We start from the raw sequence: 24,947 nt of genomic DNA, 5'->3' as shown, positions 1-24,947 counted from the left end.
ATGACTAATGAGGTTGAGTATCTTTTCATTTACCTATTGGTCATATGTATATATTCTTTGGAGAAATGTCTATTCAAATCCAATGCCTTTTAAAAAAATTGAGGTATAATTGACATATAACATTATATTAGTTTCAGGCATACAACACAATGATTTGATATTTGTATATTTTACAAAACGATCACCACAATAAGTCTAGTTAACATCTGTCACCATAAGTAGTTACAAAAATGTTTGTTTCTTGTGATGAGAACTTTTAAGATCTACTTTCTTAGCAACTTTCAAATATGCAATACAGTATTATTAACTGTAGTCACCATGCCGTACTTTACATCCCCATGACTTATTTATATTATAACTGGAAGTTTGTACTTTTTGATCTCCTTCACCCATTTTGCTCACTTTCCACCCCTTGCCTCTGGCAACCACCAATCCGTTCTCTGTATGTATGAGCTTGGGTTTGTTTTTTGTTTTAGATTCCACATATAAGTGAGATCATATGGTATTTGTCTTTCTCTGTTGGACTTATTTTACTTAGCATAATGCCCTCAAGGTCCATCCATATTGTCACAAATGGCAAGGTTTCCTTCTTTTTTATGGCTGAATAATATTCTATTATATATATATATATATATACACCACATTTTCTTTATCCATTAATCCATCAATGGACACTTAGATTGTTTCCATATCTTGGCTATTGTAAATAATGTTGCAGTGAACACAGGGATGCATATATCTTTTTGAGTTAGTGTTTCCATTTTCTTTGGATAAATACCCAGAAGTGGAATTGATAGATCATATGATAGTTCTATTTTTAATTTTTTGAGGAACCTCCATACTGTTTTCCATAGTGGCCACACTAATTTACATTCCCACCAACACTGTACAAATGGTTCTCGTTTCTCCATATCCTCACCAACACTTGCTATTTCTTATCTTTTTGATGACAGCCATTGTAACAAATGAGAGGTAATATTTCATTGTTAGACATGCAAAAGTCTCTCTGTCACAAATGATTTCTTTGATTCTTCCTTCCCTTCAAAATGCTGGCCCATTTTTCTTCTCTCCTTTAATATTAAACCCCTACACTCCCTGCTCTGTATATTCAAATCCCACACAATCACAACACATTACTCTTTGCTTCAGCCCCCACCATCTACTAAATCTTCCTAGAGCCTCTCAGATTCTGCTTTCACATCGCAATCAGTTGATATGTTAATTTAAAAAAATATTTTTTCTCTGTTGTTAGATTAGATAATTTTTATTGTTTTCTCTCTAAATTCACTAATCTTCCCTTTGTCATCTCCATTCTTCTATTGAGTTCATTTGCTATTTTATTTTTCAATTTTAATTTTCCATTTGGTTCTTTTTTATATTTTCTATATTTTTACTGAGACTTTCTTTTAGTTTGTTTCAAGAAAGTCTTCCTTAATTTTTGAAACATGGTTTTAGGAACTTTAAGTCTTTATAATTCCAACACTGTTTCATGTTGGGTCTGGTATCTACTGATTTTCTTTTTCTTGTGAGTTGAGATTTTTCTTGGTTTTTCTTATGCCAAGTTATTTTGGACCATATCCTGGATATTTTCAGGGTCTCGTTTAAATCCCAAGAAGACTACTGATTTTTGTTTGTTTGTTTGTTTGTTTCAGCAGACAGTCAATCTGGTTAGATTCAGGTCACAAATTCCAATAAGCCTTCTTTGGGCTGTAGTTCCAGTAGCAGCTCTGCTTTCAAAGGCTTTGCAGTGCTATTCAGGTTTGTTCCACGTGTATGCCACTCAGTGGCCAGTATACGACATGGGTGTTGGTCTACCTTATAGCAGGATTGTCCAAGACTTTGGTACACTCTTTAGATCCATGCATGCTCAGCTTGAAGGTCAGCCCAGGAGTTCATATAAACAACTTTATGAAATATTGTCTTGATCTCCTTCCTCCCTGTCATCCATCTGACACATTATGACTCCCTGAGGCCTCACTCCTGTACCCCTCAATCCTGCCATGCAATTCCCATGGCTATATCTGCATCTGGGACCAAGTAGTGGTAGGAGAGAGAGAGAAAAAGCAATGGAGAGTCTTCCTATGTTTTTCGTATCAAAGCTCCTCTGGTCAGAAGAAAGGAGTCTCCTCCATCAGAGTTTTAGGCTTCTGTTTGACTGATGCTGCTGTTATTGCCACCAGAAGATTTTCTGGGGTTGCCAATTTGATGGTACTTTGAATTCTGGTCTCCTTCCCTATGCCGCCTGCTACGACTTACTTTTTGGAGTTCTCAGATAGCTGCTCCATGCACGCTTTATAGTTGCCTTTAGTAGGAGAGAAGGATGGAATGTGATTACTCCACCTTGCCCAGAACTGGATCCTCTCACTGTTTTTTTTATTATAAGAATACGTCTATCTCACCGGCCAGTTGTACTATTAGGGCTGAAAAGTCTTATCCATAATATTAGCTTCATTTCCCTTTCTCATCACATGGGCAGACTCAATCTCTCTCCTTCACTCAGCTCCTTGGCTGATTCTATTTATGTTGTGCTTAATTCCTTATCAAACCTCAGATATTTGTGTCTATGGGATCCTCTAACCTACCCACCAGGCCAGTTCTCAAACACTGAATCTCTCCATTATCTCTCCTGTGTCTAGAGCACTATAGATCTGCTTCACATCAAATTCACGTTACAGAAATTCTAACAGCCTGGACTTGGTTGATGTATGGCAATACTTATCGTATTCCTATGATGCCTTGTGTCATTCTAAATTGTGTAATCTTAAGCCATTTTCATTAAACTCAGGAACAAGAAAGGAGAGGCTGTTACTATTAGCTAATAGTGATTCAGAGGGTCTAATGAATGTGATAAGACAAGAAAATAAAATACTAGGTGTAAATACTGGAAAAAGATTTTTTCTTTTGCAATGAATATAATTACATTTATAGAAAACTCAAGAAACTGTAGCAAGAAAAAGACCACTAAAATTAAAAACAGAATTTGGTAAGATGACTGGGTACTAGGAAAATATCTTTTAAAAATAGACTTTTTTTTTTATCCCAGGAAATGGAAAAATATTCCATTCACAAAAGCAGCAAAAATTATAATATACTTAGGAAGAAATCCTACTCCTAGGACTTTATTCCAAGGATTGGCAAACTGGGGCTGGCAGGCCGATCTGTCCTGTGGTCTGTTTCTGTATGGCTTTGGACTGTGAGCTAAGAATGGTTTTTACATTTTTATAGGGTTGTAAAAAAAAAAGAAGAAGAATATGCAACAAAGACCATATGAAGCCCACAAAGCCTAAAATATTTACTATCTGGTCCTTTATGGGAAAAGTTTCCATAGAAGTTAAAGCACCAGTATAGAAGGATATGTGTGCAGGGGTGTTTACTGTAGCATATTTTAAATGGCAGAAAAATGGAAATAAAGCAAATACCTGTCAAATGGAAAATAATGGAAAATGTGACACAATCATTCTACAGAATATTATGGAGGCATTAAAGGAATGAAATATAATCACACCAGTTGATTCGGGGAAATATATTTATACACATATGTATGCATATGTATATACATATGAAAATTTTAATATATATGTGAAATTTCTATATATATGAAATTCAGGATGCAGCAAAAAGCAGGATGCAGAGAAATGTACATAATATAACTTTTTGTCTCTTTTTTTTTTGTAAGACAAGCAACCCAATTCCCATCTAAGCATGTGAATGTTAATATAATTATATCGACATACAGAAAGAATTTTGAATGTTAGGCTAAGGAGCATGTACATTTTTGTTTGGCAATGGGCAGGCCTCAGTGGTTTTTGAGTGGGGGTAAGGAGGAGAGAGATCCACTGGAGCTGTGGCTTGGGGGTATTGATCTTTACAATGCAATCTTTACTACTTATTACTCAGAATGCTAATTTAAAGGTGGTCAACTTCCTGTTGGCAGACTACCGCCAAATCTGCTGTTTCCCTCACCACCAAACCCTTCTGTTCAATGGATTTCTCTCATTCGGAATCAGCGGCCTTGGATTCTTCTTTAGCATCTGAACAGCTTTGTGGCTTTGGCAGCAGTTTGAGTCAACCTTGACTGTGAACTCCTTGCTCTGCAATCTATCCTCTCCCTCCAGTGACAACAGCAGAAAGGTATTGCAATTATTGTCTTGTTGAGACTGTCAAGGGAGTCCCCATCACATCCTAGTTAGTGGCTGTTAGGCCAAAGGCTTCCCCAATTCAGCTTTGTCACCTGTGGATATGGTATCTGGCCTCCCAGGTGTTGGACCCCTTTTTGCACGTGATATCACCTCTGTTATGGGAGTTAATAAAGGTTTTGTTCCAGTTATCTCACTGGGGTTAAGGTGAAGCTAAACCCTTCATGACTTCTCTCCATGGCTTGGTTTTTCCTTTTTAGAAGATTGTGGTATTTACTTCTGCAGGAATACATCATTTCATAACATCCAAAGATAGACTTGGTCTTGCTTTAGATTGCTGGTGCAGGCAATTAATAAACTTTATGTCTTTGATGTTCCCTGTCTATTAAATTGACTTTGTACATTACCCATTTCTGTAGTCATTTCTTAATTACTTGCTTTTGTCTTCCAATAAAAGGGAGCACTCAAGGACCCTAGTATTTGCTAATGAGTTGCTAGGTACTGCTACATTCCAATTATTTATTAGGAGGCTTTCTAGACCTCAGCATCATCTCAACATGTGTTAAGTGGTTTTTCAAAACACAATTTAAATTTTTAAAATATTCAGGCATCATTAAAGATGTCTTCAACAGAGATTAAATTAATAAAATCAGTTTTTACCTCATTACAAAGCTCACATTTTCAGCAGTAAAATCACCAGACTTGGGGTCTGGTAAAAGATTTAACCATCTGTACACAGGAATCATTTATTCGTGTAGTGGCTGGTGGCTATAAAACAAAGGGTCTGAACTCACCGTGTCCTGTTTTGACCCTGTCTGTTTAGTGACGTCTGTGCAGTGTGACCAAGGTTACCTTGGACATCTTCCTTGGAGCAGTGTTATGGTGAGGCAGGCTTAATAACTCCCAATTATGGATAATTCCAAAAAAAGAAGAGCAGACAAACTAGTCTCATCAGGGCAATTTTTAAAAATTAGAGAGAAGAAACTGTCCTAGGGTTCTTCCAAAAATCTGAAGAGAAAATTAAAACCAGTGACAGACTGGAAGAAAACAGCTGCTACATATACCATAGACAAAGGGCCAATATCTAGAGGACACAAAGAGATCCTACAAATCAAAACGAGAAAGTGAACCAACCAGTGGGCAAAGGATATGAGACACAAGGAAAAGCACTCAATTTCACCAGCTGTCAGAGAAATGCAAATTAGGACAATAATGGAATCCATTCTTTTGCTCTCCAACTGGCAAAACCTAAAATGCCAGATATTATCATGTATAAGCAAGGATGCAGGGGAACGGTACTGTCACACACTGACGGGTATACAAACCAATGGAAACTTTTGGGAAGGCAACTGGGGAGTGATCATGAAAATGAAAAATACACATCCGCTCTTGTTCTCCCCAGTTCTACTTCTAGGCATCTATCTCAAAGAAACACTCGTAGTTGTAAACAAAAATGCCTGCATTGTTTGTGAAAGAGAAAAGTTGGGGGAAAAAATGAAATGTCTGTTACAAGGGAGTAGTTAAACAGATCATGGTTGAATCATACTTCAAAGCAGCCACATCAAAAATGGTGAGCGATAGACCTATACTCACTGTTAAGTGAAAGAAGAAAGATGCAGAATAACATGCACATTGAGGTCCCATTTATGCAGCAAAACAAGGTATCTTTGTATATGTCTGCTGTCTGCCTATCTATCTATCTATCTATCTATCTATCTATCTATCTATCTATCTATCTACCTACCTACCTACCTACCTACCTATCTATCTACCTATCTATCTGTCATTTGTCTATCTATAAATGCACAGGAGGGGACGGAAGGACATGCATCAAATTGTTGAAAGTGGTTATTCCCCTCTGGGGAGGGGTCATAGTTGGTACTGGGGGAGAGGAAACAAAGAAGGGCTCTTACATTTTGATACATACATTACTGTAGTGTTGGAGCATTCTACAGCAAAATGCACCCATCGATCACTTGGGCAATTATAAACAGACAAAAACAAACCCTCCAATGAATCCCTAACTTTCTAAACTCCAGATCAGGGGAGAGACCCTAGGAAGGTAGGCTCACCCTCCCTTGACTGACTTAGCCCTTCTCCACTCCCACCACGCTCTCTGCCTCCTCCCTTTATTATCTTCCTGGTGTAAAGATGGGGAAAGCCTTCCTTCACTGGATCCTTTTCCTTCTTTTCATCATCAGCTTGAACTCAGAGAGGATATGTGACTTTCCTGGGCATCTATACAGCAGGGGCCTAATACCTCCTTCTTGGCTGGGCTGTGAATTTTCCTGCTATCTAAGGGCATTGACCTTGGAGCCCAACAGGAACTGGGTTCTAGTTCTGGCTCCACCCTCACTAGCTGTGTATTATTGGGCACATTTATTAACCTCCCTAGGCCTCAGTTTCTTTGTCTATAATAAGAGGATAATAATAGTACCTCTATCAAAGTTGGCCATTATTATCATTGTGGTGGGGACTCGACCTCTTTGACTCTCGCTGGTCCAAAGTCTGTGCTTAGACACATGATGGCTGACCGGGAGTTTCTCTGTTTACTCTCAGTCCTTTCAGGCAACCCCAGCTCTGTCCAAACATTGACACCAGACTTCACGGGGGTCTCTGTGGCATTCCTTCTAGCTGGCCTGCCCCTGGCCAACCTTTCAGCTTCGCTCAGGCAGCTGCCTGGGGGCCTGCTATTACTACTTTCCCCACACAAACTGCCTGGGCTGGGCTTTTGTTCATGAGATGCCTCATTAGTGATGCAGCCTGGATGTGCTTGGGAGCATCTCTGGTTTTTAAATGTCCAACAGCAGACATCTACCTGCCAGAAGGGGAGCACAGAGTCCCCGCGGATGGACGAATGTCTCTGCCCAGTATTTCATCCTCTCTTCTGAAGGTCTGTGCTTTAATTAGCACATTTTGCCATGGAGCTACACGTGTATATTTTTAGGCTTGCTTAAGTAAGTTGTGGTGCAGACTGTGTGTTAGAGAGCAGGGCTGGTCCACGGGGTCATGTTACTACACGAAGCCAACACCAAACCAAGGCCATCTCCACCCTGAGCAGAATTGCCACTGTGGGGGAGGGATGGTCCCACCCTTGTGTATTCTCTGGTTTCGAAAGCTGTGGGTAGTTTTCAGCAGGGTACTCATCAGTGTTTTCAGGTGACAGTAGACACAACAGACCCTCTGCTATTTTCAGCTCTTCCCTGTTCAGTATCACCGACAAAGCCCCTACTCCTACTTCTACCTCAGCTGCAATTATTCCCCTTTTAATCAACATAAGATAATGAAATACACTTTTCCTCCTTTGAAGTGAACAACATGGTACCAACTATCTTCCCCTGGCAAATGAGTAAGGTGAGCCCAGCTCGTGCTGCTGTATTTAAAGACAGTCTCCACCCTTTAGAGCATCCTGAGAGAGCCCTCAGCCTGGAGGGACCACCCACTTACAGATATGCGCCTGTTGCTCCCCATCTGTGAGCTTCCTGGTTTACATAAAAGTTGGCACTTTTCTGCAGGGTTATTCTGATATCTAGATAATAGTATCTGCTGGCAAAGTTAATTTTGAAACACTTGTATGAAAATTATCATGTCAGGATGTACATTACCACTACAATGAGATTAGAATGCATTAGCTGCCTTCTGAAAATCTGAAATGACTCTCCTACGAGGGGAAGAAATCTTATTTTAAGGCATTTCATTAAACGAAATAGATGTTGGGAAAATCGATTCTTGGAAAAAGATTCAACCTAGAGCCTCAGCTTATGCATTTCCACAATAAATCCTGAATGAGTTGAGTGTGAAAAACAGAACAATAAAAAACTATAAGAAAATTTAAGACAGCATTAAACAAATACTGGGCAATGAACATCGTTCATTACCATTACAACGACCTTTTCTAGGTACAAAAGCAATGCAGAAAGTAACAGAAGAAAAGATCAATGGATTGGACTATATAAAAATAATAAAATAAAAATCCTATATATTATAATGCACTTTACAAAGACTAGTCACTATTATTGTTGGAAAACAAAGGGGCAATGGTGAGGTGCTTCCTCGAGAACCTAGAAATAAAGGAATTGATGTCACTTTATAAGAGCTGAACTGGCAAAAATCTTCACACAGCTCTCCATGAGATACAACCAAGAGGATATGAGACATCAATCATTGTGCCTGTTTTATCCATCCTCTTCACAGTCTGTCACACCCTCTGCTGCCTAGGTGGCCACTTTCTGAAATATAAGACCTCTCTTCCTCCCTGGACCAGAGGTGGGTTTCTGACCCAAAGACAGCACATTCTTAAGCTGGCCAGCAGCTGCTGTCCTGAAGGCCTAGAAAGATAAATTGGGCAAGTCAAGTTCTCTTTCTCATAACCTTGAGCTAAGAAACAAGGAAATAATTAGCTGGCTAGCTTTGGGGACAGAATGTTAGAGGATGCCTTCAGGTACAGCTAGGGCCAGAGCAGACCAAAGTCCTGAGCAAGCAGGACTATGGCCAGCAGGGCCAGCAGGTTGCCAGAGCATACACGTACAGAGGTAGCAAGAGGCCCCGAGGGACACATGGGGAGAGGGCACGGGCTCTGGAGCCACCTTGGCTCCTGATGGGCCCCTCGGTCCTGGTTCTGGCTCCCATTCCAGCTTGGAGGGGTCTCAGATCATATTACTGTATCTTGATGAGATTCTCGTTATTACCACAAGTGCATCCAAAGCTGAGCTAGCTCAACTGGGTTTCTATTTCTGAAAATCAAAAGAGCCAAACTAAAAGTGATTGTTTCTGTGACCCAAAACACTATTCAAAGTGACTCGGGGTTCACCCTGGAGAAGCAGGAGTGGGATATAATTATATTTTAGTAAGTAGAAACCTAATAAATGGTATTTAACCTTTTCTGGAGAAAGGGTATTATGCACAGAAGAGTGATGGTCAGCCTGGAGGCTGACTGTAATTGCGGCAGAGATATTCACTCCTGTGGGCAACGGACGCCTGGCGAGGCTTCACCGTGACTGTGAGGACCTCTCTCTCAAAACTCTTTACTTCTCTTTGTTTTGATTCCTTTTGTGCCTGAGGATGCCTATTTACCCACCTTCCAATAACTAGTCTATTTTGTTCCCTGGGAGAAGATGTCCTGGATGGAGGCAGTTTAAGAGTTCCTGTCTATAACAGAACATCCTCCATGGTAAATTTAAAAATTGCCTCTCTGGTTTATAGTGAGTTTGAGTGGCATGGCCTCCCTGAGTCCATCCAGCCAAGGCTAGACCCTGGACCCTGGTTCATTCACTAAGGTAAGACCACCCTGTCAGGACTCTTGGAAGGCAGCCATCCATCTTTTTTTGCTGACATTCCGCCCAATCATTGCTTCCTTCTTAATACGTGACAATTATTAGTGTTACCTCTTGTCAGTTAATATACGCTACAGCCCTCCTGCTTGCTCAAATCTTTTTTTTTTTGTTTGATCTCCAAACTATGACAGCAAAACATTCAATTAGTTCCATGAGGACATCAGTCATACCGGTTATGGGCTGTCACTCGGATAACTGCGTGTCTTGGAACTTCAACATTCTGAACTGTTAGAGAAAGACCTTAAGAAACCAGCTTTGCTTTTCTCATCTCTAGATGCCCTGAGTCATCTCAGAAAGATGCCTATCTATCCTGCTTTTACAGAGGCCTAGACTCTCTATCCATTTAATGACCTTTTTGACAAAATGTTCTTTTCACATAATCAACAATTGAAAATTATTTCTTCCTTTCTGAGTCTCTTTAAAGTACAATTTATCGGTGCCTTTGTGCAACACCAAGTAAGGTACAGTTGGTTCTCTTACGACTATGGTTCTTTAACAGGAATCAGCTCATGTGCAGTTGGTGAGCACCGAGACGTCAGTGTAACACAGCCCTTTCCTTTGTTCATGTAGGATTTTTTTCCTGGTAAGTTTTGCACCATCAAGAAAAGTTGCTAAATACAAAGGAAGCTAGCAGAGCTGAGCCTAGCAGGCTGTGGAGAAGCACAGCTCTGTACACAGGCCCCTGTTCCCCACCTTCCTCCTCTAGGTCCAGTGTGGTTGGTGCTCTTTCGTAGTAGAAAGAGCTTCTCTCTCATTGTGCGGCTCTTCCCATCTCTGTGCGTGTTGTCCGTGTCTCCAGAACTCAGCGCCTCAACCCTTCCTATGCCCTTTTCTATCATGACAGCCTCATTTTGGGGAAAAAAAATCTGGTGTTTTATATAGTATTTCCTTATGTATTAGGAATTTAATATATGTATTAGGAATTTAATCTTTTTATTTATATCATTATTTTTATTAGGATTGCAATTAGTTTTATTAGAGTTCTAGTGATAAAGTTGCATGGGTTTTGAGAGGTCTTCCCAATCTTAATTTTCCTACAATCCCTGTTATTTTTTAGCATGTAATTTTGCATTTATTCCATTACAGCAGAAGCACCGGTTCTTAAAACCAGTTTTTAAACTCCCCATTCACAGCTTTCTTTTTTCCCAGGGATAAATTAGTCTAATCATTATCTTTTCTCATAGGAACTGCTATCCATTCCTTTACAGATGTCTCATTTCAGGCCACAGATAAACTTCTGAAAGGTTTGTAGTGGACATGATTGTTGTCTGCCCAGCATTTCTTCCTTTGGAGAAAGGTACCTCTTCCATTCCTTAAAAATCTTGTTCAGTTTATGTGGTTCAGATGGGCTAAGCCCCAGCCGGAGGAGTGGGCACAGGATGTAGGCAGTCAAGCAGAGTGTTTCATTTCCCTACATGTAGGGATTGTCTCAGGGATGGGCACGTGAACTTAAGCCAGGCCAATCGTTCCTCCCTGCAGAGACTTTTGCCAACATTGTTGGGAAAGATACTGTTTTCTGGGATTAGAAATTCTACAGACCACGTCAACTTAGAGCTTTCAGAGGCACCCTGCCACTAAATAGGGAGAGGCTACCAGAGAACCTAGTCAAGTAGCACGGAGAGATGGTGGGGGGAGGGGGCCTTTGAAGCCAGCTATACTCCTTGGACTTCCTGGTTACATGAGACAATAAATTTCCTTTTATGCTTACAGACAAACATCCTGGCCAATACAAATTAAGCACAAATTAATTGAATGTTTTGATAAGTGTAATTTTAAAAAATCAGACTAAATACTCTAATGCACAAGCAGAGCTTGTTATTTAAAATAAACATGTGGTGAATTACTTAATATAGCAAAAAATCTACTCTGTAACTTCTTTATCATCACTCTAGCTGCTTTTCTCTGAACCATCTCTCTTCTTGTGGAGAGGTAGAGTCAGCAAGGAAATGCTGGGCAGAGTGAAAGATGACTTCTTGACTTCTGCATTTCTTACTTTTGAGGATATAGTATTTTTTCACTTCATGGTAACATATTTTTATTTTGTGGTCCCTGATGACTTCTACGTCTGCCCTTCATCAGGCTTTCTCTAGTCCTTATCACTGCTGGTTTTGGTACTTAAGCATAAGTACTTCATTACACCTATTCCAACTGAACCTCATCCAAGTTTATGTTTTGAATTTTCTCATGTTTTCTGAAGCATCAGTAAACCCACTTGGTTGGAATTGCATAGAACCTGAAAATACAACCCTTCTGTTCTATTTTCCAAACCATTGACAATGATAGTTGAAACCCACATGGGACACTGTATCCTACCAGGGCTGCTGCAAGCCCACAGCACACCTGTCTGCAATCTAGAGAAAGATGTCCCTTCCCAAGGGCAGATGCAACTCTGGGCTGGCGCACATGGAATGGAGAGCAAGGGCAGGCTGGGTTTCAGACTCCACTCGCCCCCACTACTAAGCCTGGGCCATTGTGCAAATGATGACCTATTACTAATCATGTTGCAAAGACTTTTTTAACTTCTTGGGCTATGTGTGCATGAGCTAGGGTCTAGTTTGAGACTTTTCTTGGGCACATTGAATAAAGGCCAAAGATTCAGGAAAACTGAGTGACAGTTTAGTGAAGTTTTAAACACAGAAGAAAATGTCAAAGTCAGATAAATCTGAATTTATGGAGATATTATACTGTATCTAAAAGTTTTGAAGTTGGACACGGAAATGGATTTTAATTCCAGCTTGACTACTTACTAGGCCACCTCACAGAAACTCAATTTTCTTTTTTAATCTGCAAAGTAATGGTAATAAGGTATTTCATAGACTCTAGACTATATCAACTGTAAGGCTCATCCTCATCACTGAGGTTTTTAGAATGTGAAAAAATGACCAAGTGGGATGGTCAAATATATCCTGATATCAGAGGTGTTAAGACTATGCAAATTGTGTATCTTAGAATCTCTGACCGATGGTAATACCCACCTGTATTATAGGTATAGAGCCATTAAAGGTAACGGCTCTTCCCTGAGAGGATTAACGTAGGTCAAGTTCTCAGTTCGGGACGGAGGGAGTTGGTGCTTAAGGAAAGGTGGAAGCTGTTGTTGGTGCGGCTGTTATTTGGTGCTGGTGACAAGTAGTAACAAAAGGACATACTTCACTCAGCTCTTCATAATCTAGCAGAATGACCTGGATGTCATCTTTTCCCTACTCCAGGATAAGATACTAGAAACCAAGATGCACAAGGTAGGTCCAGAAGTAAACCTCAAAGGAAAATTAAAGTTCACAACATGCTGAAAACTGAACAATCATCCTATTTATTCTGCTGATGGAGACCCAGATCAGAGAAGTAATTTTTCTGAAACCCAAATGTACAAGAGAAACACTTTTTAAAAGGATATTGTTCAAATGGTGGGTTGGAGTCCTTCTTTGAATTTGGAGTAGAAAGAAATTTGGAGGAGAAGAAAACTTCCAGAATGTTTTATTAGCTTTTTTTAGTGTTTTTTCCCTTCACCTCTCAATAACACCTACTTCTATTACATTTCCTGTGATTTTTGAATTGATCACTGATTGGCTCACTAGTGAAAACCCTTCTGTGCAGCCTCCTGTGACATTAGTTCTCATTTAGGCCTGGAGGGGTCTGTGGAGGAGCAAGAGGTGCCAAGAGGTGGCAGTCAAACTCTTTCACCTGCATCCAAAGCAGCTGGTTCCTGGACTGGTCTAGAAGTGGGCCTTATGCCAAAGAACAGCCATTCATTGCCCTTTGTTGCCAGAGACAATGCTGCCAGTGGTAGAACACTGATGTAGAAAACCTAATGCCAGAATTCTAATAAGTGAAAAATGGCCTGGTTTATGCCACTGCCTCTAAAGCAGTCTATTTCTTTTCCCACACTTTAGGCTCAACGGCATTTTTAGAGATATGATGGATGGAAGCAGGGTGTATATGAACGTGTTCAAAACACAGCCCATGTGATGAAAAGCAGCCTAAATGCTCTCGGGTATGGGACAGGTAAACACAATGAAAATGGCTCTCCTACGGAAACAAAGACTATTATTTTTCAGGGAGATTCTAAATTGGTTATTTCTTTCATTTCTGATTTCAACTGTTTCAACATCAGGATTGATGTAAATGGTGTACAGAGAAGGACAAAAATGGAGTTCGTGGCAAGAGTTCATCTACCGAGTCTGGGTTGGCTTGTTATAAGAAAAGGAAATAATATGGAAATTTTGGTTGACTGATTATGCCACGTAAAAATGAGATATTATGTGGTCACTACTGAATTTACAGCCTTTAAGGATTTTTGAGAATGAAACTCAAATGTCAGCTCTAGGTCACAACATCAGAGAAAAGGTAAATTACCTGAGAAGACAGTGGCAACCTGAACTTTAAACATGTGGGCTGGTTGATCTGTAGTTCACAAATACAGCTTTCCTTTCCTCTCTGCAGGCCAATTACATGTGCACTCAACAGCATCCCACTTCTGCCTCGGGGTCCGGAGGCAGGATGTGGCATAGTTTGGGAGCGGATCTGAGTCACCATCCCACACATGTGATGGTACATCTGTGCCATGTTCCCACCTCCTGACTCTTAAATTCTCTAAAGGACTCATTGGGCACTGAAAATTCCACTTGATTTAGTTTCTCCCTAGGAAAAATGCACTCAGAAATGTCATAAATCTCCTGAAACCAGTTTCCTTCAAAGTTGCCTTGGAAATTTTAAAATACGTGTACAAGTTTCACCTTATACCTCCTTAATCTTAACCTTGTGTCTGAGATGCAGTGATGGTGGGCCACTGGCTAAGTCTCAGCGATCCACTCACCTAGGCCCCCTTGGGGGGCCAAGAGTGCATTTGAAAGATGGGTGGCCAGCAGATGGGTCTTAGTCTGCTATTTGCATAAAGTGAAGTAAGAATGACATTGACATTATTAGCACCACTGAACTAGCCACTTTCTTGGCAGCAATGGATGCTTGAATCTCAACATTGGTATGAAATTTACTTGTTATAATCCAGAAAAAACAAAGGTCTATTGCCCAAGGCTGCTGCTAGCATATCTGGACCTTTTGTGTGTAAATCACAGCCATGCTTTCTGAGAGATCAATTATGGCCCTCATACCCCTGGCCCCTGGCTCTTGGGCAGGGTACACCTGTACACTGCGTGCAGGGAGCCTCTGACTTGCCTCATCTCGAGAACATGGCAAACTGGATCTGTTGACATATGTTATTGCACCAAAATTATGGGGAATTTAGAATTATTTGTGACAACAGCCCATCGTACTCAGAGTGAAAAGCTAAGTATTTTAGCCTAGGCCATTGGTGCCTTCCATCATGAGTCTATTTCATTAGTGTTGGAACAGTTTTATTTTGGTTTAGAGAGTTAGATATTTTTCAAGAGCAAAACTTTCTATTACTTTTTGGGGAGAGCATTTTATAAAAGGTCTTTCCCTCTGATCTTCCCAGGGATGAAAACAGACCACTGGGTCCTTTGAGTCAGACGACACTGACGAGTCGGCTCAGATCCACTAAAGCCTGCTTCTCCTCCCGCCCCACCGCCCCGTCTCCCCTTTCTTCCTGGCCACCCAGCCAGGTAGGCCAGGACTGCCCCGCTGATGGGACTGGGCCATCCCTCAGCAGGGTCTGCTTTCCTGCCTGAAGTCCTGGCACTGTTGATGGGGCATTGGTCTAGAACCAATTTCCTTATTGGTTTGGGTCACTGACCCCTTTGAGAACCAGATAAACTATGGACAGTATCTCCAGAAAAATGCACACATACACTCCTAGTCCTCAAGTTTTTTCATGCAGTTTTAGGGGGTTCAGGAATCCAGGCCAAGAAAGGAGTTTGTAATCTTTTTGCCAGGGATCTTTCTGGCAGTCTGATGAAGCTATGGACTCCCTCTCAGAGTGATGATTTTAGGTGCATAAAATGAAAACATAGGATTTTAAGAGAAACCAATTATATCGAAATAGTTATCAAAATTTAAAACTTTTTGTGATATAGAAACATCTATGTGCTTTTATACAAATGCATTAAATAAGATCTAACAGTGAGTCTAATAACTACCGTGATTTTGAAGTACTGATGAGTATAAAAGATATTTTATGATGTCTGCCATGCTGTGCTGTGAAATGAAAACATCTGTGATTTCCTCTGGTGACAGGTGCTGCTAGTTCTACTGTGGTCTGCTGTCTGCATTCCTATTGAAGGGTGCCAAATGGCAGTCAGAGGTTAGAGAAAATAAAGGTGCATTTTTTCCCCCATCTAAGTTCCTAGACCTTAGGTTAAGAACCTCTGAGACTCTAGAGATTCTTGGCGTGGTGCTGGGCATGGCTCAGGGCCTGGCTGCCTCAGCCCTTTCCCTTCAGGTCACAGAAGAGAATGTGGGGCTCCTGTTTATAAACTGAAATGACCTGAGGCTATTGTGATTTTCCATATCCTGTAGGAAAAACCAAAAGGGACACTCATAGTGGCTTTTGTCCTGTCCTCACTTATGAGGGGAGGAAAATGGGGAGACATAGGAGTCAGCTGTGAACAGGTAGGTAACTTCTGCCTTCCTTAGCAAGAGGTGAAGGCACAAGCAACACCTCTGCAAAGCTGCCATCGCCTGGGAGATGGGTCCCTGTGTGTCTTCTACCTTGGGATGAAAGAAACATTTTCCTCTCACTTTCACAAAGATATGAGGCACACTTTATTGAGTTTGCCCCTTGCCTTAACCTCACCTTTCCAGGGATGCTCACCTAAGTGTGGGAGCCCTGCTCATCAGCCTGTGCCCTGGAAAGACACAATGGCTCATTTTTCTTCTCATCCTCCCACTGGCTTACCGAAAGGTGCTGAAAAATGTGCACCTATGCCAAAATGCTAAGTGTAAGCTTTGGGAGGTGTAAAAGTGTTTCACAGCACTTGAAAGTAAGAAATGTCACTCTAATTGTGCGGTTATGACTAGTTGAGCTACTGTTGAAAAACACCAGGGACTGGGCCGGCCCCGTGGCTTGGTGGTTAAGTGCGTGCGCTCCGTTGCTGGCGGCCCGGGTTCGGATCCCCGGCATGCACCGACGCGCCGCTTCTCCGGCCATGCTGGGGCCGCGTCCCACGTGCAGCAGCTAGAGGGACGTGCAGCTATGGCATAGAACTATCTACTGGGGCTTTGGAGGGAAAAATAAATAAATAAAATCTTTAAAAAAAAAAAAAAAGAAAAACACCAGGGACAAGCAAAACTTTCTCATTGGGATGCTAGAGCTCAGGCCTGCATGAGGATGAAGCTCAAGTTCTAGACATAAGAAAGTACTTTTCCCGATGGATGGTAGGAGAGATGACAGCTTCCACTCTCAAAGTGACTTTTGGCAGGGCTCTCCTGAAACTAGGCTTTGTGGTTGTTCGGAGGCACATCATGACCTGATTTTCACCAGGAAAATGGGCTGTGAAAGAGGCTCACAGACTATCATCTGCTTACCAATTTTACTTCTTGCTTCATTTATACTTTCTCCCAGGGCCTTTGCTTCAGAAATTCTGGAGGGAAAAAAATAAAAAAGAGTTTAATTTTTTCTGTTCATCCTAAATTATGGTTTAAAAATAATAGATTTCTGAGAGCTCTCTAAAGTATTATAAAACTTTATTGAAAGACACAAAAGAAAATCTAAATAAATGAAACATATTAGGCTTAAAAATAGAGATAAAGTTTGTATTAATTACTGGTATCATGAATTTTTACTCCTCTGTCCAGCAAAGAATTTTCGTTCTCAGATTCTCTAACTTGCCTTTCGACTTCCTGTGTTTTATGATGCACGGGTACCAGAATAAAGCATGGCTGTGAGCCTTCTGTACTGTGCTGGGCTCTATTAATCACAGAACCAAGATCTCATAGTCAAAGAATACATTCTTAATATAACTTAGATAACACTTTTTTTTTCTGATTATAAAGTAATATATCAGAGCTCAGCAAACTATGGCTGATCATGAGACACAGCCGGCCCCCCACCTGTTTCTGTCAATAAAGTTGTACTGGAACACAGCAATGCCCGTTCAATTGCATATTGTTCATGGCTGCTCATGCTACAGGGGCAGAGTTGAGCATGTGACAGAGATTGAATGGCCTGCAAAGCTGAAAATATTTACTATCTGGCCCTTTACAGAAAAAGTTTGCTGACTCCTGTTATGTAAGTTAACCAGATTTCGAAAATATAGAAACAAGGAAAAATATCCCTAATAATCCCCTATCCAGAAATAAGCACATTTTGAGATCCATCCAGTCTTTTTTTTTCTAGCCAGTTTTTATAGAGTTAAGGTCAATACCATATATATATGATTTTGTGCTTTGATTTTTTTTGACTTAGCATTATAACATAAGTCCTTCCCTATGTCATTAGAAACTTCTCCATTATCTTTGATGGCTGCCTACTAGTGCACCAGATGGTTGTGCTGATGTTTACTTAATAATTCCTTTGTATTTTCCAACGAATGTTTATGAGACACACACCGAGACCCCAGCCTTGTGCTAGAGAAGTGGATACGGAACGAAAGTAGAATATCGCCTGTATGAGAAACATGCAGTCCAGTCTTGTACACACAGTGGGCTCTTAAGAAATGTTAATTGCTTTCCCCGCTTCTCCTTTCTGCCATGAGATTTAGGAGGCAACTGAAAATCTCTGGAACAAATACATAATATATGGCTGTAGTAACTCATTGTGCTCCCGTGGATAACACTGGCCACGCCATTAGTTTGACTAGGGAGGGGCCTATCCATGAGTGGGGAGTAGTTAGGTAAGCGTCAACGTACAAGGTAGGATCGACCTGGGTTTTATGGAAGCATAACAGTTTTTAGAAATCTTTTTATTATGGAAATTTCCATTTATACACAAAATAGAATAATAGAATGAAATCTCACATACCCACCCTCGTATTTCATTATAATTGCCAACACTTGGCCAATTGGATTTTAACTATCTCCTTTCTCCCCATCTTCTCCCCAACCCGCAAATCTTTCGGGGTCCCAGTAAATCCCAGATATCACATTGTTTCATCCATAAATGTTTTACTTGTGTAGGATTTTGTTAGAGGAAGTGGGGAGAGGAGGGCATTCCAGGCCAGGGACAACATAAGCAAAAGCCAGAGTGCCACGACTGCTCTGTGCTTGATGGAAAAGTGTGAATTACATCACTGCTATTTTCCGAATCTGTCTGCTTGGCCTGTGACTGCAGAGAGGAAGTTTCCAGGGAAGGGGACTAAATTTTCTCTCACATTAAGTTCTTGGGACTCCGCTTCTGGCTCCCTTATTAAGGGTGTTCAGGCTTATCATAGATTATGTATGTCGCCTCTTCAGCTAGGGCCTGTCACCCTCCAGGAGAAGTGTAGCTTCGTCTGATGCCATTCAGACTGAACTCAGTTCAGCAAACATTCACAGGATGTGAGGTTATGTGCTGGCCCCTGTGGGCTCACAGTGGCCTTTGTCTGCTGGGCACCTATAATCTGAGGTTTGGTCCAGGCCACCCAGAAGATGAGGACTATCTTCATACTTTCGGTTGTGCCAAGTCGGGGGACTGTAACTGTTTGATCGCCGCTCTGTCCATCCCCATGTCCTAGGATTTCACCGGATTTGATAGCCCTTCATTGTTCAATGAATGATTCCTCTTATTACTGTCAAGTTCCGGAAGCTTTAGATGCTGGGGAGTAAGGAAAATACAAGAGCAAGGCTGCAAAGCTGCTCAAACTCATGTCAATGCTGGAGGAAACCAGAGCAGAGATGGAAAAGGGAAGATACTGCAGGCAGAACAGGCGATTTCCACAGCAGCACTGTTCAGGGAAGCTGCGACTGGCCTGGGAGCCCCCCGGCCTTGGTGGTGCCCCAATGTGTCCAGGAGGGCAAGGCAGAGGGAGCAGCTTAGTGCTGTGGTCAACCCTCTCCAGAGAGCTGCCCGCGCCAGGGCTGGCAGACACTCAGGGGGAAGCCACGAGCCATTCCAGTCTCCTCTGCAGCCCAGCGCCAAGCTAAAAAGGGCTTTCCCACTGAAGAGGTGTGGGCTGAGGGCTGTCCCGTCTTCATGAGACAATTTTCCCTTCATTCTGCAGTTGTCACCACTCCAGGCCACCCCACCCACATGTGTTCCTGATCCTCATTGTCAAGACAAACTCTTGCCTAAGGAAGCCCAGCCCTGAGGGAGAAGAGGGGGGAAGTGTAAGGAGGTGGGAGAGGTGAGAAGGAAAAGGAGGAGGCTACCAAAGAGAAGAATGAGAAAGAAGGTGACTCCCCCAGTTCTGCCACGTTTTTCCTGGCCCACCCTGCATCTCCACACCTCCTCAGCCCAAGTCCCCTTCAGTCCCACTTTCCCCCCTCCTCCTACCCTAGTCTAAGTTCTGCTCATCAGCACTTTGCTGGGGGAGTCGCCCAACTCCTGACCTTCTAAAAGAGGCACATTCCCACTAATGATGTGGCTCAGGAAGCCAACCCGTGTCCAAGGTGAAGAACCTATGCTGACTCCTCCCCCCAGGGCACGTTGCACCCCTGGCCCATATCCCAAACTGCTGCTCACCGTTGTGGTGCGTGGCCTACGTTGGGGAGGCTGCACCTTGAGGAGGGGCAGGGAGAAGGCTCTGTGACTCAACAGGGACCACCCGAGAGCCCCTAAGGGTTTCTCCCTACTGTGCCAAAGCGTTCCTATCAGGGAGTCACTGGCTTCGTGGCTCATTTTGGAGAGCGCAGTGTTGCTGGGGGCAGTTCCAGTGTGAGGAACTGTTATCGTGGGGCAAGGCCTGGGTTTGGAAGGGAGAAGGAATGTACTGCTTGGGCTGTTCTTTCACAGCCTGGCTTCCTGTGACATCCAGCATTCACAGATCCAACTATGCCCATCGTGTGTCCCGCACTGTGCCAGACACTGTCCCCAGAGCGAAAACATTCTTTTTCATTGGCTTCCACGTCACATCACCCATCTCTCCTGTTTTTTTCCCCCTCCCTCCTGTTTTTTTCTCCCTCCCTCCCTGGCTGCTCCTTCCAGTCTCCTTTGCAAGCTCTTCTTCTGCAGCCTGTTCCTTACTTAAACTGGTAATCATCAGGGTTTTGTCCTGGGCCCTCTCCTCACATTACCTATGCACTCTAAGCATTTCATTACAGGCTTGTCTCTAGGACATCTCCCAAATCTCCATCTCAGCCCTGCTTGATTTCCTGACCCAGTATCCTATTTCCTGACCAGACTGCCTATTTGATGCCTTGCAGCTAACTAACATTCATTGCATTCAAGGCAGAACTGATTACCTTCCCTGTAATCCCCTTCCTTCCCTCTTTCCTCACGTCATTGCAGGGCCCCAGAACTCACTTACGTGCCCGTGCCACTAACCTGCACACCACCCTTTGCCCCTCTCTCCATTAGCCCCTTCACTCAACCCTGCAGTCCCATCCATTCTACATCCTCAGTATCTATCATAAAACTCCACTCAGCTTGATTCCCATTCTGCCTTAAAGAAGCTGTCATCTCTCTCCCCCAGATTTCTTCAACAACTTCTTGTTGAAGGTAGCATTCACGCTACCTGTCTTCGGGCAATTTCTCTCATCTCAGCCTGACAGAGCCTTCTTTTTTTAAAATTTTTATTTATTTATTTTTTTCCCCCAAAGCCCCAGTAGATAGTTGTATGTCATAGCTGCACATCCTTCTAGTTGCTGTATGTGGGACGCGGCCTCAGCGTGGCCAGAGAAGCGGTGTGTTGGTGCGTGCCTGGGATCCGAACCCGGACCGCCAGTAGCGGAGCACTAAACCGCTAAGCCACGGGGCCGGCCCTGACAGAGCCTTCTTAAATGCAAACCTGATCTTGTTATTCTCCTGCTTAAAACTCTTCAAGTGCTCCCCAGTGACCTCAGGACAAAGTCCAAATTACTTTACACGCTAACTAGACTCTTGATGCTCTGGCTCCTGCTGACTTCTCTAGATTCTTCTCTCATATCCCCCTGCCTTTCCAGGCTGGCCTGAATTGCTTTTGGTCCCATCAAGTGTCACACTCTCTCTCTTTGGGGCTGTTCCCTTTGCTTGGAACCTCTCTCTTCATCTGGCTAATTTCTACCTCACTCCGCAGTTTCAGCTGAGATGTCTCTTCCTCTGGAGCTTCCTAAGACCAATAGGTGTCACCCCACGTGCTCACGGCACCTTGAACTTCTGTCATCACACTGTATTGGGAGTGCCAATGCTTGTTTGTTTCCCTTGGATATCATGAGTGCCATGAGGATGGTGACTACATCCCTCTCATATTCCTGGAGCTTAGAACAGGGGCTCGTACTTAGTAAGCATTCCATATATATCTGTAGAATAAAAATGTACACATGCATGAGCATGTGTACAAGGCAATGTGTGCAATGTGGAGAGCACTGGATTGGGAGTCAGAGACCTGGATTCGAATGTCCACTCTACCTTTTAGCAGCTGGATCTCAGATTCTCCATTTCTAAGGTTAGGATGAGATGCCTCTCAGAGCTGGGTTGATATGGAAAGCACAAACATGCAAATGTGTTTTGTGATTGTGAATCTTGACCACTGCCTGCCTGCAGCATGGGAACCCTGTGGGAGTGTGATGAACTGTGAGGTACGATTCCATGTTGGAAGCAGTAACCACAGACAATAATGGATGAATATCATTCTCTCAGCAAACCAGAGGGTCGGAAGGGCAGCTCCTTGCAAGTCAGTGGTCAAAGTCACCCATGACAGTTGTCAAGTTTCTCATCTTCGGGGAGAATGAAAGGGATGGGGGAATTGAGATAGAATTTCATGTAACTTCCAAGACCAGCTCCTGGGAGAATCCCATCCTACCGTTGATGTGTGTCGGGCAGAGATATATGCCATCACTGGAGGAGCAGCTGAGGATGCCCCACACCTGGCTCTGCTCTAGGGCAATGAGAACCACAGCCAATTTACTGGGGACCATGAGCAGCGGCTGCTTTAAGCTATGGGCCACGGAGAGGAGCTAGTGTTCATAAGCCACTCAGTCTCCAAGAGCCTCTGCAGTCATATTCCCTGTCATGTCAGCTGGGATGGTTTCTTCAGGCAGCTGGGGCAAATATGTCACTGGAGGGCAAGGGGCTCCAAAGACATCTTTCCTAGCCTTCTTGTCTAGGGTGATTAACTTAATATGTTGATTATTCATAGAGTAAACATCCATTACTCTTCCCCTTCAGAGAGGAAGAGAGAAGACTGGACCTGTATCTATGCCATTACCTTCTCTGCAGACCTGTCCCTGACATGGTACCTTGGCTGCCTCTGTTATATTGCAATGAAGACCCACCTTTCATTTCCCTTACACTTTTTTTAATACCAATATTCCTTTTCTATTCATCTCATTTCCCCATCAAGATGCTGCCTTCTCTTGTCTCCTGTTGAGCAGTTCCTTCCTTGACTCTCAAGAAGCCTGCTGCTGCGTTCTCCTACTTCTAGGAAGCTACAAGCATTCTCAAGCAGTTTTCTTGACTAAGATGTCTCAGTCAATCTCAAATTGTCACTCTCAAGCAAAAAAGTCTTTTTGAGTACCCTTTTTGTGGCCAGCACTGTTTTAAAAACCATGGGGAAACTGAAAAGATTCTAATCTAATCTCAGAGTTTATAATTCTGGTTCAGGAGACAAGGTGTAAATACAAAAAACAAACGGAAAAATAATAAAGGTTAAAATTGAAGTCTAATTGGAACCAGGGAACTCCTATTTGTCACGGACGTTATTTCCAGATGCTGCCACGAGATTTCTCTCCACCTCGGTCCAGTTTGCCTGTTGGTTTTAGATTTCTGTTCTCTTCTCCGTCTGAAGGATCCAACTGAGTGAAGGGACGCTTCTCTTGGTTTAGTTCACATTATCAGCGCCTTCCTTTCCAATTACAGTTAACTTTCCTGTTTGTGAGAAGTAGGGAATGAAATGGCAGGCCAGGCTGGGTCTTGGTTGCTGAGGGCTATTAAAAGGTGAGATTTCTAAGAGAAAGTCCATTAGAAGTAGAGTTAGGAAATAATAATTTAATGCCATCCTGAGTAAAACCCCTCTGGTACATGTCTGTATTCCTAGGACTGGCCAGTCCCCCCCAAGATGGTCCATATGGTGCTCTCGGTCACGAGACGGAATGGGAGCCAATGGGGAGGAGATCAGGGGTACTGCCGACCATTTCCTAAAGTAAGGGTGGCCGGAAGTCACCCCTATAAACATCTGTGGGGCCTTATTTTGATGTCTGCTGTAGGAGCACTGGTTTGCAGTTATTTGTTTTCATACAAAAACATTTTCTCTTGGTCCTCTGCTTTCAGCACTTATGATCATGTACTTATCTGATAATTGAATACTCTCCATGAATGCAAACAAAAACTCCAATCTTGAGAAAGGGGTAGGTCCTGGGTTACACCCCCTGGTACCAAATATTCCTTTAATGATTGTTATTACAGTAATATTAAACAGATGGGGACTGTTAAAGAATGTGGGCTGGTCTCCTGACTTTTCATTTGATTTAAAAAGACTCATTTACTGCTGGGAAAACCTCTTTTCTGAGGAAAGCTTTGTATGAGTTTCGTTCCCTTTGCTCTACGGCCACAGGGAAGATGGGACCACCAGTATTACCAGCCCATCTTGTGCGATTTAGATGGGTTTAAACCCAAAAGCACATTTGTCACTTGTCATGACTCTAGAGTCAAGTGGGCTCTGTATAGAAGGCTTCGAAAGACCACAACATCCTCATCCCTGCTTCCCCCCGACCCATCTGCCTCGCTGGGAACAGACCTAAACTCAAGGGTACAAACCAGAACCAGGAGCCATACCAGTTCTAGAATAAGAAAGATGAGATATTATGTTCTTCCTAAGCCAGTGGTTCTTGAACTTGAGTGTGCAAAAGAATCACTTGGTAATTGGTTTAACCTGCAGAGTTTTGGGGATCCTACCTCAGAGGTTCTGGATCTCCAGGTCTCTGAACGCTATCTAGCCAGTGGTTTTCAAACCTGGTTGCACACTGGAATCTTTAAAAAAGCGAATGTTCAGCCTCTACCTAATTAAATCAGAGTATCTGGGGAGTCAGATCCAGGCGTTGGTAGCGTTTACAAGCTCCATGGGTCATTTTAATATGAAGCCAGAGTGATGAGGCGCTGGTGTAAGCTATGATGCCTCGGGTATAGACACAGCTGAGGGCTCTTGGGAATCTACTATTGGATGAGGCAGCTGTCATCTAGCTTGACATGCTTATCTTCAGACAGACAAGGTAGCCTGTTATGACACGCCTAACTGACTATACTAGAAATACATGGCCTACAGCATGGAGAAGCAGAAGGTTTATGAAATCCCTGTACATTTGTGCAGATGCACACATGTCCACTTTTCTACAGAGAGAGTCCGCGGCTGTCCCTAGATTCACTGCATTTTCTCTCCCACTGATTTGTGTTACTCATTTATTCATTCATTCCTTTTTATCTCCATGTCCTGCTCCCATTCTGCTCTCCCACAGAGATAAACATTCTTATGGTTAAAGTATGCTAAAGTATATCTTTCTGTTTGGCTGTCTTTGTTTG

The 24,947-nt window shown here is 42.6% G+C and overlaps 1 protein-coding gene across 1 annotated transcript in view; it reads right to left on the bottom strand.

Annotated features, from left to right (window-relative positions):
• KIF6 (kinesin family member 6) overlaps positions 1–24,947 on the bottom strand; it is a 370,265-nt gene that overhangs the window by 58,873 nt on the left and 286,445 nt on the right. The window contains 1 exon segment of the mRNA XM_058555469.1: positions 16,907–16,962. Within this exon segment, the coding sequence (XP_058411452.1) occupies positions 16,907–16,962 (56 nt within the window).

This window comes from Diceros bicornis, chromosome 14 (assembly GCF_020826845.1).
Source record: "Diceros bicornis minor isolate mBicDic1 chromosome 14, mDicBic1.mat.cur, whole genome shotgun sequence".
Taxonomy (NCBI): Eukaryota; Metazoa; Chordata; class Mammalia; order Perissodactyla; family Rhinocerotidae; genus Diceros; species Diceros bicornis.
Note: the sequence above shows the minus strand (reverse complement) of the source record. Positions and strands in the feature narration are given on the sequence as shown.